General features: G+C 31.0%; 1 protein-coding gene and 1 long non-coding RNA gene across 2 annotated transcripts; one reads left to right on the top strand and one right to left on the bottom strand.

The window, feature by feature from the left end:
- Positions 1-753: 753 nt before the first annotated feature.
- Positions 754-3,788, bottom strand: LOC109184809. Its single transcript, XR_002054884.1, has 3 exons — positions 3,714-3,788; positions 3,481-3,592; positions 754-836 (listed from the first exon to the last, which is right to left on the bottom strand). It is a non-coding gene; the product is annotated as an uncharacterized LOC109184809 (long non-coding RNA).
- Positions 3,789-5,197: 1,409 nt separating this feature from the next.
- On the top strand, positions 5,198-8,755 carry LOC109184747 (ATP-dependent DNA helicase pif1-like). Its single transcript, XM_019334785.1, has 4 exons — positions 5,198-5,261; positions 6,276-6,410; positions 6,504-6,646; positions 7,298-8,755. The coding sequence occupies exons 1-4, from the start codon at positions 5,198-5,200 to the stop codon at positions 8,753-8,755; spliced, it is 1,800 nt and encodes a 599-aa protein (XP_019190330.1).
- The last annotated feature ends 8,751 nt before the right edge of the window (positions 8,756-17,506 follow it).

The following is a 17,506-nucleotide window of genomic DNA, read 5'->3' as shown; positions in this document are numbered from 1 at the left end:
TTTTTTCAAATTTTATCATTTATGTATTGATGTAATGATTATTTTGTGGTGTAAAATTATGAATTTACAAATTTTATTATAAACTAGTATTATTACATAAAACTATGTATCGTAAAATAATTCTATTAGCTAGTAATAATTATATAAACCATTAGATTTTATGTTTTTATATTTTAACGTTAAATTATTACAAATATTATATTTTATATTTTATATTTAAGAATTAAATATCTATGAGTTTTAGTCCTTCTATATATTAAAGCTATATAGCCATGGCCAATCAAATGGTTGTATTTTCCCGCCCATATAAAACTACAGCGTTTTGACTATTAGTTTGATCCATTTTACGTTTTTTTTTTCTGTTTTCTCTTTTTGCATGCTATTTTGATTTTTGTTTTCTCCAATAAAACTTTGCGTATAACAATATATATCAATTGTTAGTATTCTACATAAGGTAGAATACTTAAATATCTACAATTCCCTCATCGGAAGTTGATCCAAATCAGAACTTTTTATCAGCAGGTGTTAATAGAAGCATAGAAACAGTTATCAAAACAATTATTACATCTTTTTAAGTTCTTAATATAAATATAAATAATAACATTTGAAATCTATTAGCCGACTACTCAGAAGACGTTTCAGTCTTCGGTGAAACATCATCATTAATCTTCATTAATGTTTCATCCTTCGAGATACCCAATGGCAGAATCATCCTTCTATAAATACTATAGAATAGCAAACACCACTCTCACCTTCTCCTTCTTCAACCAAAATCTCCTGTTCTTGGTTAAAATGGGATCTCTGTTTGTATTGGCCAAAGATCTCAACACAGAATGCTACACGAAAGCCATTAGGCTTAGATTAGTAAGAAGTTATGATGTCCATGAAGGGAGAAATACGAGTATTATTAAAAGTCAAGAGCTGTTGTTTCACGATTCAGAGGTAAGCTTTTTAATGTTGTAATCCTTCTATATTGTTATTTACAGTTTTTACTAAATTGTTTTACATCAATTTTTTTTTTTTTTGTTTCAACTATTCTGTCTAGGGGCCTATCTCCATTGCAACATCCCAAAGGAATACTTGGATAAATTCTCAAATCATTTCACAGCGGGAAAAGTTTATTGTATCAAAAACTTTTTGGTAATTTCTAATTATTATCAGTACAAGCTCACTCCGGACAAATACATGATTAAGTTGAACCATCAAACTACTGTTCTAAGACACCGTAGGAAAGGCTTTGCTAAGTGTATGTTCAGGCTTCGCAGTTTTGATGATATCCTAGGCAGAAATATTCCTGAGAAATTATTATTCGGTTAGTATACAATAATTTTTCTTTGCTATACTTTATTTTTTTACTCTAAACTCAATGTTTGTTGTCCAATATTTTCTTCTAGATGTCATTGGCAGGGTTGTTGAGTTTTACCCTCTAAAGTCAATTACTATAGGAGGTTATCCATCAAAGCTGGTTGATTTTATTATTGAAGACTCCAAGTAAGTTCAGAAATCTTAAATTCTAGATTCAATACATTAAAAACAATCAACATTTATTTAACAGTATATTTTAAAATGCACAGTATGGGATTGACATGTGGATGATGTACTGCCCTATTTTATTGACAATGTTGATGGCCCTATAATTATTCTGATGCAACTGTGTAGAGCAAAGCACTTAGACAGTAAGTTTCATCTCCTTATCACAATTATTTTATACACATTTCCTATATGAAAATAAACATCTAACAAATTAATTCTTTATTTCAGCTGAAGTAAGAATATCAAGTTCATATAATGCAACCAAGGTTTGGATAAATCATGATTGTCCCGAGTTTGAAGTATTCAAGGATAGGTAAATTTTACTTTTCCATCAAGGTCTATTTTATTTTGTATCACTATCTAACCATTGACACTTTATCCAGTTTGAATGATCAGCAGACTCCTATTAGGAGTATGAAAAATGTTTCAACATTTTCATACCCTAACAGTCAGGAATATTCTAGCAAGAGACATATGATTGTAAGCACCATAGCTGACATTTATAGGAGGGCTGAGGTAATATTCATTACAGTCTCTTAGTTTTATCAAAATAATTTTTTTAGATTACTATTTGGAACATTTAACTCTCTGTTCTATTTGACTAAAATACAACAGCCAGGCTATTACCATGTTCCTGCAAGAATCAATGGATTGGAGAGTGCCAGAAAATGGTACTACTCTTCTTGCAAGAAAGAAGGATGTTTTAGAAAACTTGAGCAGAAAAAGGCATTACTTTGGTGTGACACCTGCAAAATTAGTTGGCAACTGGGAATTCCTGGGTACAGGTTGGGTGTTAGAGTTGGTGACAAGTCTGGGGATGCACCTTTTCTGCTATGGGATAATGAATGTTCTGAGTTATTAGGATTGAGTGCTTATGATCTCAGAAACAAATACTTGGAGGTTTGATTTTTTTTTTTCAACCTTTTTTTTATATATGCTTTAATAGTTAATACAACCTACTATTATGAAAAATTAAACTTTCATTGTAATTTGCAGGATCCTACAAAGATTCCAACAGAATTTGATGCTCTCAGAGGCAAAGCTATGGTTTTTAAAGTATCAGTAAAGAATGACCACATTAAAAACCCTTTCTTACCTATTCCTGTGGTGAACATAACGCATGATGATGAATTGGTGGCAGCACACTGTACTCTTAAAGATGATAAGGATGAGCTCTCAAAACTACTTGCTGAAGAAGAAGAAGAGGACGATCCTAATGTGTGTAACTGACCTTCTAGACATTTCGTTTTATGTTGCTTATTTGATTGATTTTTTTTTAAAAAAACATGCTATTTTTTAACTCAGGATTATGAATCTGGAGATTCATCTGATGAGGCCAGTAGCCCTGCTGTACAGCAAAGTCAGAAACCTATGATGGCAGATAATGATGAACACATATCTCCAGGTTCAACCAAGAGAAATCTGATGGACCAGTTCTCATCAACTCAAGATGCAAAAAAAATCAAAACCAATTGATATTAAGCAGGAAAAAAAATGAACTCAATCAGTTTGTTGTTGTAATGCGGTTTGACTAAGGGTTCTGCAACTTTATCTGTTTTGGTGACATTGCGCAGTTTTTATGCTCTTTTGGGACAAGGACTTTTGTTTTTTTTTTTTGGTTAACATTGCAATGGACATTATTAAACTTTAAGGTGGATGGCCTTTCAACATTCATGTGATATCTTAGTGGTTTTGACTAACTATATTAAACTATGTTTATTTTATTGTCTATTATTCTATGTTTGCTATCTATTTTCTAATGCAGGTTGTATAAATGCTCATGACACATTGCACATTGAAGACTGAAGATCACCAAGAAGCTTTAAGGACAATTCAATGTACTACATTTAGAATTGAAAATAGATTTAGAGCATCAATTTGTACTACCTTTCTATGTAATCTACAATGTTATGTAATGTGTAAATAGCAATATATATGGATTTTTACCTGTAAAAGCTCTATCCTTTGGTTTCACCATCAAATGGTTCATCCCTTTCAAAGTGAAGTCTTGATTTCACAACACTTTATGTGTGTTATATAGTTTTAAGATTGCACTTTCCTACATTCAAACAAATTGAACATTCTTATTATAAATGGATTTTCTTACTTCATTTAAACTATATGCAAAAAAAAAAAAAAAAAAAAAAAAAAAAAAAAAAAAAGGATTGGCAGAAAATTACCTATCAATGGGACTTTGTCTTCAGAAAACTATATAACACACATAAAGGTAAATCCTTTGTTTTCACCATCAAATGGTTCATCCCTTTCAAAGTTAAGTCTTGATTTCACAACACTTTATGTGTGTTATATAGTTTTAAGCTTGCACTTTCCTGACATTAAAACAAATAGAACAGTCTTATTATAAATGGATTAAATTACTTCAATTAAACTATATGAAAAATAATAATAATAATGGATGGCATAAAATTACCTATCAATGGGACTTTGTCTTCATATAACAAGAATTGAGCTACATCAACTTCACTGAATCTAATATAAGGAATTTCCAGACTTAAGTCAAAAACATTACCTAAACTAAAATAATGGAGCTACAATTAATGCATTCATGTAAACTTACAATTTAAGATTAATTTAGTGCAAATAAATTCCCTGGGTAGCCTATGTCTTCATTTAGCTATGACTGGAATTAATACAACATTCACAGAAGTTATTTAACTTTTTAAACAGACAGTAAACCAAATAAGCAAGTATTAATTCAGTTTTAGAACATAGATACATATATATAGCCAAATCAGGTTTTAAAAATATAATGATATTGAAAAATTGTGAATGTTGAAAAAATACTGCATTAATGCTAATTATAAATGTAAGAATACTTTAGTGAAAATAAATACCCTTGGCAGCCTATGTCTTCATTTACCTCTGACTGGAATATAATGCAACATTCACAGAGGTTTTTTAACTTTGTAAACAGACACTAAACCAAATAAGCAACTATTAATTCAGTTAACCAAGAACAAGAGATTTTAAACCAAATAAGCAAATAGTGAGTACTGCATTAAAATAGTGGACCATAAAACACTAAATTTAAACTCTTATTGTGTCTATAATGAGTGTAGCAGAATGTATAGGTATTGTTTGATCACGTTGGAATAAATTGTGGCATCAGAATGTACTTTCATCACCTGCCAAATCCTGAAAAATAAAGGTTAGTAGTGAATAAAAAGTTAAGATAAATTCACTAATTGCTAAACAAAGTAATTTATTGCAAAGCAGTAATCCTATAAGCAGTAATATTAAACTAACATAAAGCTACATACACTACCATCTACATCATAATTAATCATCTGCAATTTATTTTGCAAACAACTTATACGTATTAGATACATAACTACATTCAAGTATAGCAATCGAGATACATTCAACATGGGCATTAGAAACAAAGTTCATCATATACCATTTTCTGCAAGTAAATGGTTAGTATGAAATAAATATTTAAGTCAAATTAATAGCAATGGTGGAATAGTAAAAGACTTTTCTTATTCCCAATAAGACTAATCATTAATGGGAATCAAATCCTGCTCTATATCAACTCAAAAATCAAGTAATTACAGTCTAATGTACTGACAGAAAAAAACTTATTCAAGCATGCTCTGCACATAGCCTACCAGATTACACACAAAGGAATACTACTGCTCACGCAATGAGGAAGATCAGTGCATCCACAGTCATCCGCGGCAAAAGGAAGAACATAACAACTCAACCAGGTAATAAACATTTGGTTACCTATAAGGCTTTATCTGCATTCTTCTCTTCGTAGAAATTCAGAGTAAATCTTCTGGCTGAGACATTTTAGGGAAGACAACAATAAAAATCATATTACAGTTTGTTTATAACCCGGCGATGAATTTATAGAGTAAAACAAAAACATATGGTTTGTATAAGAACAATTTGTATATATAATTAAAACTACTTGTTTAAGCAAATCTGTATATCCTTCTTTGAGATCGGCTGTCTTAAAATCCAGATCTAGCAACAGAGCACTGTAGATCCGTAGAAAACTATTAGAGATAATCGAAAATTTATACCATCTCAAAACCAAAACTTTTGGGCCATGAACAGATCTAGATCTAGGAAGAGAAGCATTACAACTGTTTGGTAGAACAGAACTCAAAGGAAAATAAAACCAAATACTCATTCTACGTTTCCAGATCTGGATTGTGAAAACATTACAACTTAATACTCTATGTAATCTTGATGCGTAGAAATAGAAATTGACTGTGGATGAAGAAATATAGAGGGATTCAGTGCTTTGTCTAGATAGGTCCATGGTAACACAGATAGCTAGAAGATCGGAAATGTCTAGAATGCTTCTTCTCGACATTTCTTCTTCATTTCTGAGAAAGGAAGTCTTACCTAGCTAAATGGATCATGGGTACATTACACGTGTATGCCGAGGTTGGCATATTGTTTTTTTTTTTTTTTTAAATTTTATATATTGGTACAGAGAAGACTTTGATTAATAAAAATACAGAATAATTATTTATTTAGTATATCACATAGGGTTTACACTTTGATCAATAACTAAATAATTATTTATTTAGTTTTTATAACATTTAACTGCTTACAATGTCATTTTTTGCATAAATCATAATATGTTGAATTGGTACTAAAGAAATTGATGTATTCATCGAATGTTTCTTAACTTAGAGTTCCAATTATAATATATATATTGATATATTTAGCTAAACTAAGTGTTAATTGCGTATTTGATATGGCAGAAGATGAAGTTGGACAAAATCAATCTACCAATCTAGAAATCCATTTTGATAAAGAGAATCATATCAACTTTAGAGATCATGACACTTCAATACCATTACAAGAATTCAACACCCCGTCAAGCAATCAAATGAAAGGTAAATAATTTTTCTTTTCAATGTGTTTTTGGAGAATGAAATTTAGTTTTAGTGTAAGATTGAAGTATTGCTTTTTCTTGCTATTTTGTTCAGGTAATCAAAACAATCATTTGCCAAGCACTTCAAAGTCCATTTTGACATGCAACAACACTTTAACAACGAATAAGAGGCGTGTACTTAGGCCTCTTCGTAACAATATGGAAACCCCATCTAGCACCGTGACTAATGGTATTGGCGTATTGTTATTAATTTATTATTTCAATTGTTCGTTAAACATTTTATATATTATGTTAAATCTTTTTTACATTTGTAAGACTATATCATTGTTAAATACTCATACAATGTAATCCTTTGTCAAATGTTATATTTTAATAATTTGAAAGTTGTAATTAATCATTTATTTTTAAAATGTAACCATTGGCAGGATGATTAGTATATTATTTTAAAATTTTAGGGATTATATATATCTTGATTGCTTGATTTTTAAGACTATATCATTGTTAAATACCGCTACAATGTAATCATTTGTAAAATTAAATGTTGTTAAAAATTTTAATAGTACTAGCTAATATAAAAATTCTTGAACATGCCAACGGTCATTAGGGGAAGTGCCGAATGTTAATCAAAATATCATTTGTCAACCATTCAAAAACAACATAAACGGTACATCTAATAAAATAGAAAAAATTGATTTTTTTTTTAATGATTTTTTCCATTCATGTCATTCATTTTAGTTTTATAATTTTTTCAATTTACACATTTTAGGTTCATGTGTTGTTAATAAAACCTTAACTCAAGGCAATTTACGGTTTAATCGGTTGTTAATGCTAAATTTGAACACTGTAACTAGAGGATCAACTTCTCTTACATCTTTGCAAAATGGTTAGTATTTTCTTTTAACTGATGAACAATTACTCATATACAACAAAGTGATTGTGGATGTTGAATCTAATAAAGGTGGTTTGTTCTTTGTTTATGGATATGGTGGAACTGGCAAGACATTTTTATGGAGGACACTGTCGGCTGCTTTAAGGTCAAAGGGACAAGTTGTTTTGAATGTAGCATCAAGCGGTATAGCCTCGCTACTTTTACCGGGTGGAAGGACTGCACACTCAAGATTTTCTATCCCCATTGCAGTGAATGAAGACCCAACTTGCAACATTAGCCAAGGTAGTCCACTTGCTGAATTGATTATAAAAGCTAAGTTAATCATATGGGATGAAGCTCCGATGATGCACAAACATTGTTTTGAAGCATTAGATCGGACAATGAGAGACATATTGCGATTCACCAATCCAAAAAGCTTAGAAATGTCTTTTGGTGGAAAAACAGTGGTACTTGGAGGTGATTTTAGACAAATACTACCAGTTATACCAAAAGGCAGCAGACAAGAAATAGTACAAGCAAGTATAAACTCATCATACTTGTGGAGTAATTGCGAAGTACTACGCTTAACCAAGAATCTTAGGTTGCGTGGAATTTCAAGTGCAGAAGAAGTTGCTAAGTTAAACAGCTTTGCAAAATGGATTGCTGATCTAGGAGATGGAAATTTAGGAGAAGAGAAAAATGGTGTCTTCAATATAAGGATTCCAGATAATTTTGTTTTAAGAAATGAAGTTGACCCCATAGCAGAAATTGTCCAACGCACATTTCCTTCATACGGTCATGGTCAATTTGATCATAAATTTTTAGAGTCCCGAGCTATATTAGCTCCAACATTAGATGTTGTGGACAAGGTGAATGAATACATGAACAGTATGAATGATGCAACTTCCAAGACATATTTGAGCTGTGATTCGGTTTGCAAGTCAGATACAAGTTCTGATATGTTATCGGAGGTTCACACTACAGAGTTCCTTAACAGTTTGAGATGCTCCGGTGTTCCAAACCATTCTTTAACATTAAAGGTTGGATCGCCAATTATGCTGCTCAGAAATATAGACCACTCATTGGGATTGTGCAATGGTACAAGGTTGATCATTACACAATTAGGAAACCATGTCATTGAAGCTCAAATTCTGTGTGGCAACAATGCAGGCACCAGGGTATTAATACCAAGATTGGGATTGACTCCTTCTGACCCAAGACTATCGTTTAAATTTCAGAGGAAGCAATTTCCAATATTGTTGTCATATGCTATGACAATAAACAAGAGTCAAGGACAAACTTTATCTAATGTCGGACTACTATTAAAGAAACCCGTGTTTAACCATGGACAGTTGTATGTAGCAGCATCTCGGGTAAGTAATCCAGATGGGCTGAAAATCTTAATATGTGGAGACTCGAATGTGGGTTTGAACACTACAGAAAATGTAGTGTACAAAGAAATTTTCAATAATTTGTAATTTTATACTGATATTCAATGTCATATCATAATTTTATTATTGTTTTGTATATATGTAACAGTTTTTAAAAATTATTAAATGTTTCCAATTAAGAAAAACAGGGCATATAGCCACTATAATAACAAATAAAATTACTTTTAATTTATTAACATAATTGCAATATTGCCAAATATATGTCCGTGCATCGCACGGGTGAAATACTAGTTGTGTTAAAATTAATAATCAACTATTTTTATTTTATTGCTATTATCTTGATTTGTTAAAATTCTCCTGTTTAAAAAAATATATATTTTGCTTTGTTAATACTCCGTATTTTTATTACTTTGTTATGGAGATGTGAGACCATCTTAGGAGTCTCAATTTGTGAGACGGGTTGAATATAATAAAAATAGATCATAACATAATTGTAGATATATATATATATATATATATATATATATATATATATATATATATATATATATATATATATATATATATATATATCTACTATCTACTATACTAATAAGAGCCCAAGAGAGTTAGGCCTATAATGGGTAGAAAAAATGACGGTCACAGATTTTAATCAAATGAATGGCTCAGATTGATTAAAAAATTGATAAGATTTAAATTTTACACTAAATTTTCCTAAAATACCCACACACCGTTACTAATTCCGTTAAAATTTTAAGAATTGCCGTTAGTTTACCGTTAACTTACTCATTGATTTCAATAAAAAAAAAAAAAAAAAAAAAAAAAGGTCTTAGGTTCGAACCTCATCCCAATCAAAGTTGGCATAATTAGTACTCTATTTTACTCTTATTAAATTATATAAATAATAATTTAGTAGCTACAACAAAAAATTATAGATATGCATTTCTTTAATTTAGAATTATGTGTCCACAATGCCTTTATTCAAAAAAAATTATTCATTATCAATAAATTAAATAAGAGAAATAATTGTATTAGTTATATTGTCTTTATCTTTCTACAATATATAAAAATTCTTTATATTCAAATTTATTAATTGATTATATTTGATACATTGTCCTTACAATGTCTTAATTCAGTGAAAAAAAATTATTCATTATCAATAAATTAATTAAGAGAAATATTTTCATTAGTTATATTGTCTTTATTTTTCTCAAATGTAAATATTTTTACATTCAAATTCATCAATTGATTATATTCACTACATTGACTATTATCTTTTTTGTACACTATTTTTCTAATTAAATACCAAAGTTATAATACAAAATAATGCTATATATTTATTTACCAAGTATTTTATTAATACTATGAAAAAATTAAAAAAATATATAATTAATAAAGCCAACCATATTAACTACTTGAGAGATTTTGTGACAAAGAGAGTATTCAAATCACACAACAAATTGAAGTGAGAACTACCTCGCAATGTCTTTGTTTGACAATCAGCAGTTAGCGGTTAGCGTTAGCAGATTATACTAGCGGGATTTGACCAGCGAATTTATTTAATTATTAAAGTCTAATATAGAATTATAACTACACCATTAATCTAATTCTAATATTAAAGTCTTAATAGAACTTAACCACAAATCCTAATGTTGGAATCTTCTCAAACAATATTAGTATATATTTAATATTTTATGCCCTAATTTTTATTTGTTCTCCCTTATGTCCCGTATTTGGTTTCAACCATACCTATACAATTATTTTATTGACAATTATAATCAATCTTGACTATATTATCTTGCATTTGTAAACTTAGAATTACCTATTTAACCCGCACAGGCTTAGCTCAATGGTTTAGTGGGTAGTATTTGGGAGAAGAGACCAAGGTTTGAACCTCGGCGGCGGCAGTGCGGAAATTATGTCCAAAGTGGGCAGATTCCTTGTGCGTATCAGCATTTGACCCTGTCTGCTGAACCATTGAGTCACCGTGATTTACAACTTCCCACAATGCTCTGTCGGGCCGGAGTGTGGGGGGCCCTTGGGGTTGGTGACTCAACCTTTGGGAGAAGAATTACCTATTTAAATACGCAAATTCAACCTTCAATTATCTATGCATGAACAATTTCAATATAATCCTGTCTTCATATACTTTAAAGTACTTATTTAAAAAAAGCATTGGGCATTATCCCAATCGCGCAATGCGCGTAAAAAACTAGTAATCAATACTAAGTGCCAAGGACCGTGTAGTCCAATGACACCAATTCAAGTTGCTCTTTTATAAAGGAGGTTGTGGGATCGAGCCTCGGTGGAGGTGACGATAAAATAAAATATTGCATTATATTGTAATAGTATTCAAAAAAAGGCAATAGACAATTTGTAATAAACCAAAATAGACCACACATTCGCAACTAAAGTCTTGTTCTCACCTAATTAGAAATCTATCTATCTAAAAATAATAATGTACTTTTAGACTTTTTAGTACTCAAATAATTTATTTTTCCTTGAATACATGGTACATTTTTAATATACTAAGAATATATTATTTGTGTATTGAATGTACATTATCCGATAACATATAAAATAATATACGTTCAGTACTCAAATAATGTATTTTTAAATAATGTACTTTATATACACAAATAATATATTTTTTTTATTTGTGATTCACACAGCTGAATGGACCATGGTCCATAGAATAATGATTGGAGGCAGGTCTTGGATGTGTATTCAATCATGACTTTCATAGAGTTTTAAAGACTTTTATGAACTTTAAAAGTTTGGAGGTATTCAATTTATACTTTTAGAGAGTCTTTAAAAGTCATGCGGCGGTATTCAATCAAAATTTTTAAAGAGTCTTTTAAAGTCGTATGGTATTCGATTAAGACTTTTAAAGAGTCTTTAAAAGTCATGTGGTATTCAAAAAGTTATGAACTTTTGTAGACTTTTTAATTTTAAGACTTTTGTAGACTTTTCCTTCTCAAATATAAATAGTTGAAATCCAACCATCAACCCCAAGATTTCAAAATTTTCTTTCTACCAACTTTGGATGTTTTCTCTTTCTATTTAAACTCTATTTTTTCTCCCTATTTAAACTTTATAAACCTATCTAAATTCAATAAAATTATTATAATTATGTAACTTGTAATTATATTTTTAAATATTTTATTTGATCAATTCTTTTATTATAAATTTTATTGTTCAATATTGTTATGAATTTCTAATGAAATAGTTTTTTTTTTTTTTGTTGATGTTTATTAATAATATATATAAATAATTAGCATTTTTTTTGAAGAATAAGTAATTAGCATATAAGTCTCAGTATACTATGGATAAAAATAATAATGTTGAGAATGTTGATGTGAGTGAAGAACTATATAATAAGAAGAATTTTATGATATATTATAAATAATTTGTAAGAAAATTATAAATGATAAAGAATCAAAACCATTGAAAGTTTGTAAGGATGTATTCAATTTAGAATTTCAATGACTTTTGTAGACTTTTTAAAATAAAAAGTTGATAAAAATCTATGAATGTTTTTTATATAGACTTTTATAGAGTCTGATAAAGTTTTAAAAAGTTTTGAACGACTCTATAAAAGTCAATCAAAGTTTATTAAAATCTATTATTTTAAAAGTCTTTAAAACTCTACAAAAGTCATGATGGACACCCCCTAAGTTAAAAAAAAAAAAAAGAAAACATCGTGAGACATATGGACTACTCCCTCGAACTCTCCGATTTTCTATATAGTATCATATAGTCATATACACTAACACACGTTGAACGCATCCCATATACATTTGAGAATCATCAATCATTGATCGTACCGTCACAGCTCTACCAGGCCAAGTGAAATCATGGATCACCTGTTCGACCTCGACATGGCTTTGGCGCCGCTCGACCTCCGCCCGGCGGCAGACATCCCCGGAGGCGTCGAGGAGCAGCCACTCCTCCGCCGCATAGTTGAAATTCCGACGGTGGACGCCTTCGGTGACAGCTGTGCGGTGTGCATGGACCAATTCATACCAGCGAAGGGTGGGAAGCGGGTCCCGTGCGGCCACGTGTTCCACGAAGCCTGCCTTATGACGTGGCTCTCCCTCCACCAGTCCTGCCCGCTTTGCCGGTTCCAAGTCGCCGCCGGCCGCCGCTAAGAAGTTATTCTACACGAGTACATGACGTCGAATCGCGGCCTTTTTTTATTTTTATTTTTTTTATTGATTAATAGTTTCCAATTTGTTTAACTGTTTTAGAATTTAGAACTTGAGTTATGTTGAAATGTTCAGCTTTGAAGTCTGATCATTTCGTCTGTAAATATTGGAAAGGGAATACTATTTGAAATCTCATTTTTTAAACTGAATTTTTATTTTTTATTTTTAATTCTTGATATAGATATATTTTTTTTTAGATTCACATGTGTCATATGGAAGTAAAAGTATGTGAGTACTCCTATTCAAGTTGGTCAAACAAATAGCTTATTATTCATAAGGTTGTCTTTAATACGTGTTTAACAATTGCATGTTTTCAATCAATTAAAGAAGTAAAAGGGATAAAGTAAAAATATGGAATATATTTAAGAGATGTTTGGTTGGAATGGTTGGATAGAATATTTTTTTATGGAAAAGGTTTTTCTTAAATTTGAGAAAAATGAGATTTTTTTTCATTTGGTCCATGAAAAACTTTTTCCACCTTAGTTATGAGAAGAAAAAAAAGTTTTCACAAGGAGAAGAAATGTGTGGGAACAAAAAGTAAACTAAAATGACTATTTTGTCCTTGTGATTCATTTTTACTTTTAGCGATAAGGGTCAAATAGGTTATCGAATTGCATACGATAGTATAATTAGACCACTGAACATAAAAAAAAAAATAATAATTAACAATTAGATCCCCAAACTATCTAATTTCAAACAATTCTTCAATTTGAAGATTTCCAACCGGTCAGCAGCTCATCCTCCCAAATTAATTATTTAAAAATCACTATTCCCATTGAAAGAGGATAGCTCATTCCTGGAAACTAAAAGCATTACCAAACAACAGAATAAACATGTTTCTAAGAATGTTATTCTATTTCAGGCCTATTCTGCGAACCAACCATGCGGTTATAGTTGAGGGAAAATTTTGATTATGTCATTATAATTTAATAATAAAGTCTGTCATGTTCCTTGAGTAAACTACAAGAAACAATCACGCGGTCAACTGAATCCGGTGTGACCTGAAGAAAGTACATTAACAGGCAGTCTTAATTATTTCCTAATTATTAGTCTATAAACAAATTAAAATCCATCACATCATCTGAGATTAATGGACTAAGTCATAATTATGAGATTAATGGACTAAGTCATTATTTAATTTGGTCAGTAAACATGATTAAATAGGTGAAGCATAACTCCATACTTAAAAATTATTAATTTGATTTTTACCAATATTATCTCAATAAAACTCATGAATAACCTCTTGATGCTTTCTTGCAAAAGATCATAAAATAACTTTAAGCCAATTACTAACAAATGAAAAATGAGACATAAAACACAAACAAATAACAATATTTTAAAATGTAAGTTATGAAAGCTAAGGTAGATAAAACTACAGACACATTGATATACTAACATATATCTAAGTACATTCGTAAATATTTTTCTTAAATATATATAAATACTAATTATCTACGTACTAATTTAATAATTAAAAGCAAAGTAATATTATATTTCTCTTATAAATTTATCCTTTAATATTCACATCTTTTAAGTGACACTATTTGATTTGTTTTTTTTTTTTTTTTTAATATTTAAAAATGAAGTAAATTCCTTTCTTAACCCATGACATGCAGAGTCAACCAATTTTGCAAAAAAAAAAAAAAAATTATTTTTGAGTATAATTGTTTGCAAATTGGTTGACTCTGTTATGAGTTAAGAAAGGAATTTACTTAACTTTTAATGAGTATAACATGTTTTATTGTCACATAAGAGACCGATACTAAAAGGTAAATTTAAGAGAAAATTAGAATTTTGTTATAAATATTAATTATTTATGGCCATTATCCTATTTTATTGTATTCACTATTATATACTGTTTTCTAATGTTGTATTGTGTATATACAAGTCAGTTAGTTATGAATGAAAGATCTCTTTGGTAGCTCATGTATTTTTTTTCAGTTTTCTCTTTTCTTTTCTTATCTCTCTTTACTATTCAAGCGTATAATTATATCAATATCATCCAAAAGATAGAGCTAATAAAAAAGTCGATTTACAACAAAATTTTCTTAATTAAAAGTAATGTATACAATAAAATTTTTGCAGCAGTCTACAAATTAAATGTTTAAGTGATGAATAATAACTCCTATTTTTTCAACCCAACATTTTAAATTAAACCCTTAAAATGTGCCCTAAAACATGTATATTTTTATTTTTATTAAGAAAATGGCCTCGAAGCATTCGGAGACGGTTGGTTACGTATCGTACAATGTTTCAATGATTGGTTTACTTATCGCAAGATTCGCAACATCCGGCCGACAGGAGAGGGTTCGGTCAATTGCTCTAATTAATGCCTTTGAGATAGGTCCTACCAATTTAATCAATTGGATTACTTGTTGAATGATTTGGCATGAAAATTAATTAATTAATTATTAAATTGACGTACTATAAAATGCATTTGGTCAAATTAACGGCTGAAATTAAGAAAAATTAAGAAATAAAAAAAAATGCGCTTTCTGTCAACATGCATGCAAATGATCAACTGTCTCAAACTGATGCACTTTAAGATATAAAACTACGCACCTTAAGTTTTAAAACTACACACCTTAAGCTATAAAACAACGCATCTTAAGTTTAAACTGATACACCTTAAACTAGAAAAGTGACACACCTTAAGCTCTAAACACACGCACCTTAACCTATAAACTATGCACCTTAAGCTATAAAACAACGCACTTTAAGTTTTAAACTGATGCACCTTAAACTAGAAAAATGACGCAGCTTAAGCTTTAAACATACGCACCTTAAACTATAAAACTACGCACCTTAAGCTATAAAACTACGCACTTTAAACTATAAAACTACGCACCTTAACCTTAAAACTCAAGCACCTCAAGTTTTAAACTGATTACGCACTTTAAGTTTTGAACTTATGCAAAATTATCATAACGCCACCGTATTTTTTAAAAAGTTTTCTTCAATTTGTGCTATTGATTTTGGTTAGATCAAGGGCTGAGATTAAACCCTATCTTTCACCTGCAACCTATTACCGCACCTGATCTCTATTATATATATATATATATATATATATATATATATATATATATATATATATATATATATATATATATATATATATATATCTTGTGAGATTATGAAATTAATTGACTAGAGTATGTATGAATAAGGTTTGCATAAATTACGAGGGTAGATTAGGAAAGGGAAATAATTGTAGTAATATTCTTTTCGATAATGTATTACAAGATTAGTAGTAGAATTGAACATGATTTGTAATGCTAAGGCAATGTTAATTTATACAAGGAAAGAGGTCTAACAAACTCCTAAAAACATGGTGGGTCAAGAGACTAAGTCAATGTCCATCCTGGACCCGAAGACGGGCTTTGGGAGAAAACGGCTAGCGACCTATGACCGATCTCCGAGGGCCCTCGCCCTCGCCCTCTGCCTGAGTATTGCCTTATGGTCTCTTGCATCGTGCCCTGGTCGTCTTTCTCAGAGGATTCCTTTCTTTTACTCCCCAGGTCGCAGGCTCTTGGGCCCCAAGTCGTTGACTCTCCGGGCTATGTTCTTAGACCCTGGGCTATGGGCTCCTAGACCCCAGGTCTCTATTCTTTGGGGCATTTCTAATATCTCTATCCCCCCCACCCACCACCCACCATCCCACTCTCCGAGTTGCAAGGAGTTGACAATGAGAGAGAGTAACCATTCGGAGCACCCCATGACCCAATGTGAGCCTCTTGAGTCCAAGCCTGACCGACCTCGGGGGCTCGAGCTTGTTTCCTAGACATTCTGAAGTATTCCTTTGAATCGTTACTTTTGAATGTTGAGTCTATGAGAGGAGCATAACCCTTTCTTACCTTCAATTTCTTTTCTTTGCTCGAAGATGGGATTGGTAGTGACCCCATTTCTCTAGGCTTGGTTATGCTCCATTGCTCCCCTATGAGGGGTGTGGTAAGTTTCTTGATGCCTTCTAAATGTGGTTGTTGAGCTTGGTTTGGTATGGACTTACCGATGTATGCACAAACATGGTCGAATCAACCCGGCCACAACCCACCTTCGATGTGATAGGTGGCTTCGATGTCTAGTATGGAGTGCCTCGAGCGTAGACTCAATGTGTGCCTTCAAACTTTAAGTTTTTAAGTGGGGTGACCTGAACCGTAGCCCATTATTTCCCCTGATATCTCTTCTTTGCCTTACCACAAATGATTACCTTTAAATTTTAAGTCTTTAGGTAGGACTCGGGGCATGTGGTGTAGAAAAAATAAATAATGGTGAGTGTACGGGTGTGAAATATCATGCTCAGGAGATTTGGAGTTATGACACGTAGTATATAAAAACAAGCAACTAGACACTAGCACTAGAAAATCAATAAGAAGCTAAGCAATCCATAACGAGGTTAAGGCAATGACAAGTAAACAAAATAACACAAACACATATTAACAAGATATAAACACGGAATAAAAAAAATAGAACTCAAGCTAGGGAGCATTATCTTCTAGATGCTTCAATAACCCATGGGATTAGGGAAAACAAATAACCAAGGAATCATGCGGGAGTGAACGTAGAAATCCTAGTCTATACGTCACTTACGTTAGCAAATTAACAAGGATTAGAACAAGGAATTTCTCCACTC

Source organism: Ipomoea nil, unplaced genomic scaffold (genome assembly GCF_001879475.1).
Source record: "Ipomoea nil cultivar Tokyo-kokei standard unplaced genomic scaffold, Asagao_1.1 scaffold1286, whole genome shotgun sequence".
Classification (NCBI taxonomy): Eukaryota; Viridiplantae; Streptophyta; class Magnoliopsida; order Solanales; family Convolvulaceae; genus Ipomoea; species Ipomoea nil.
The sequence above is the reverse complement of the archived record's forward strand: the minus strand, read 5'-3'. Positions and strand labels throughout refer to the sequence as shown.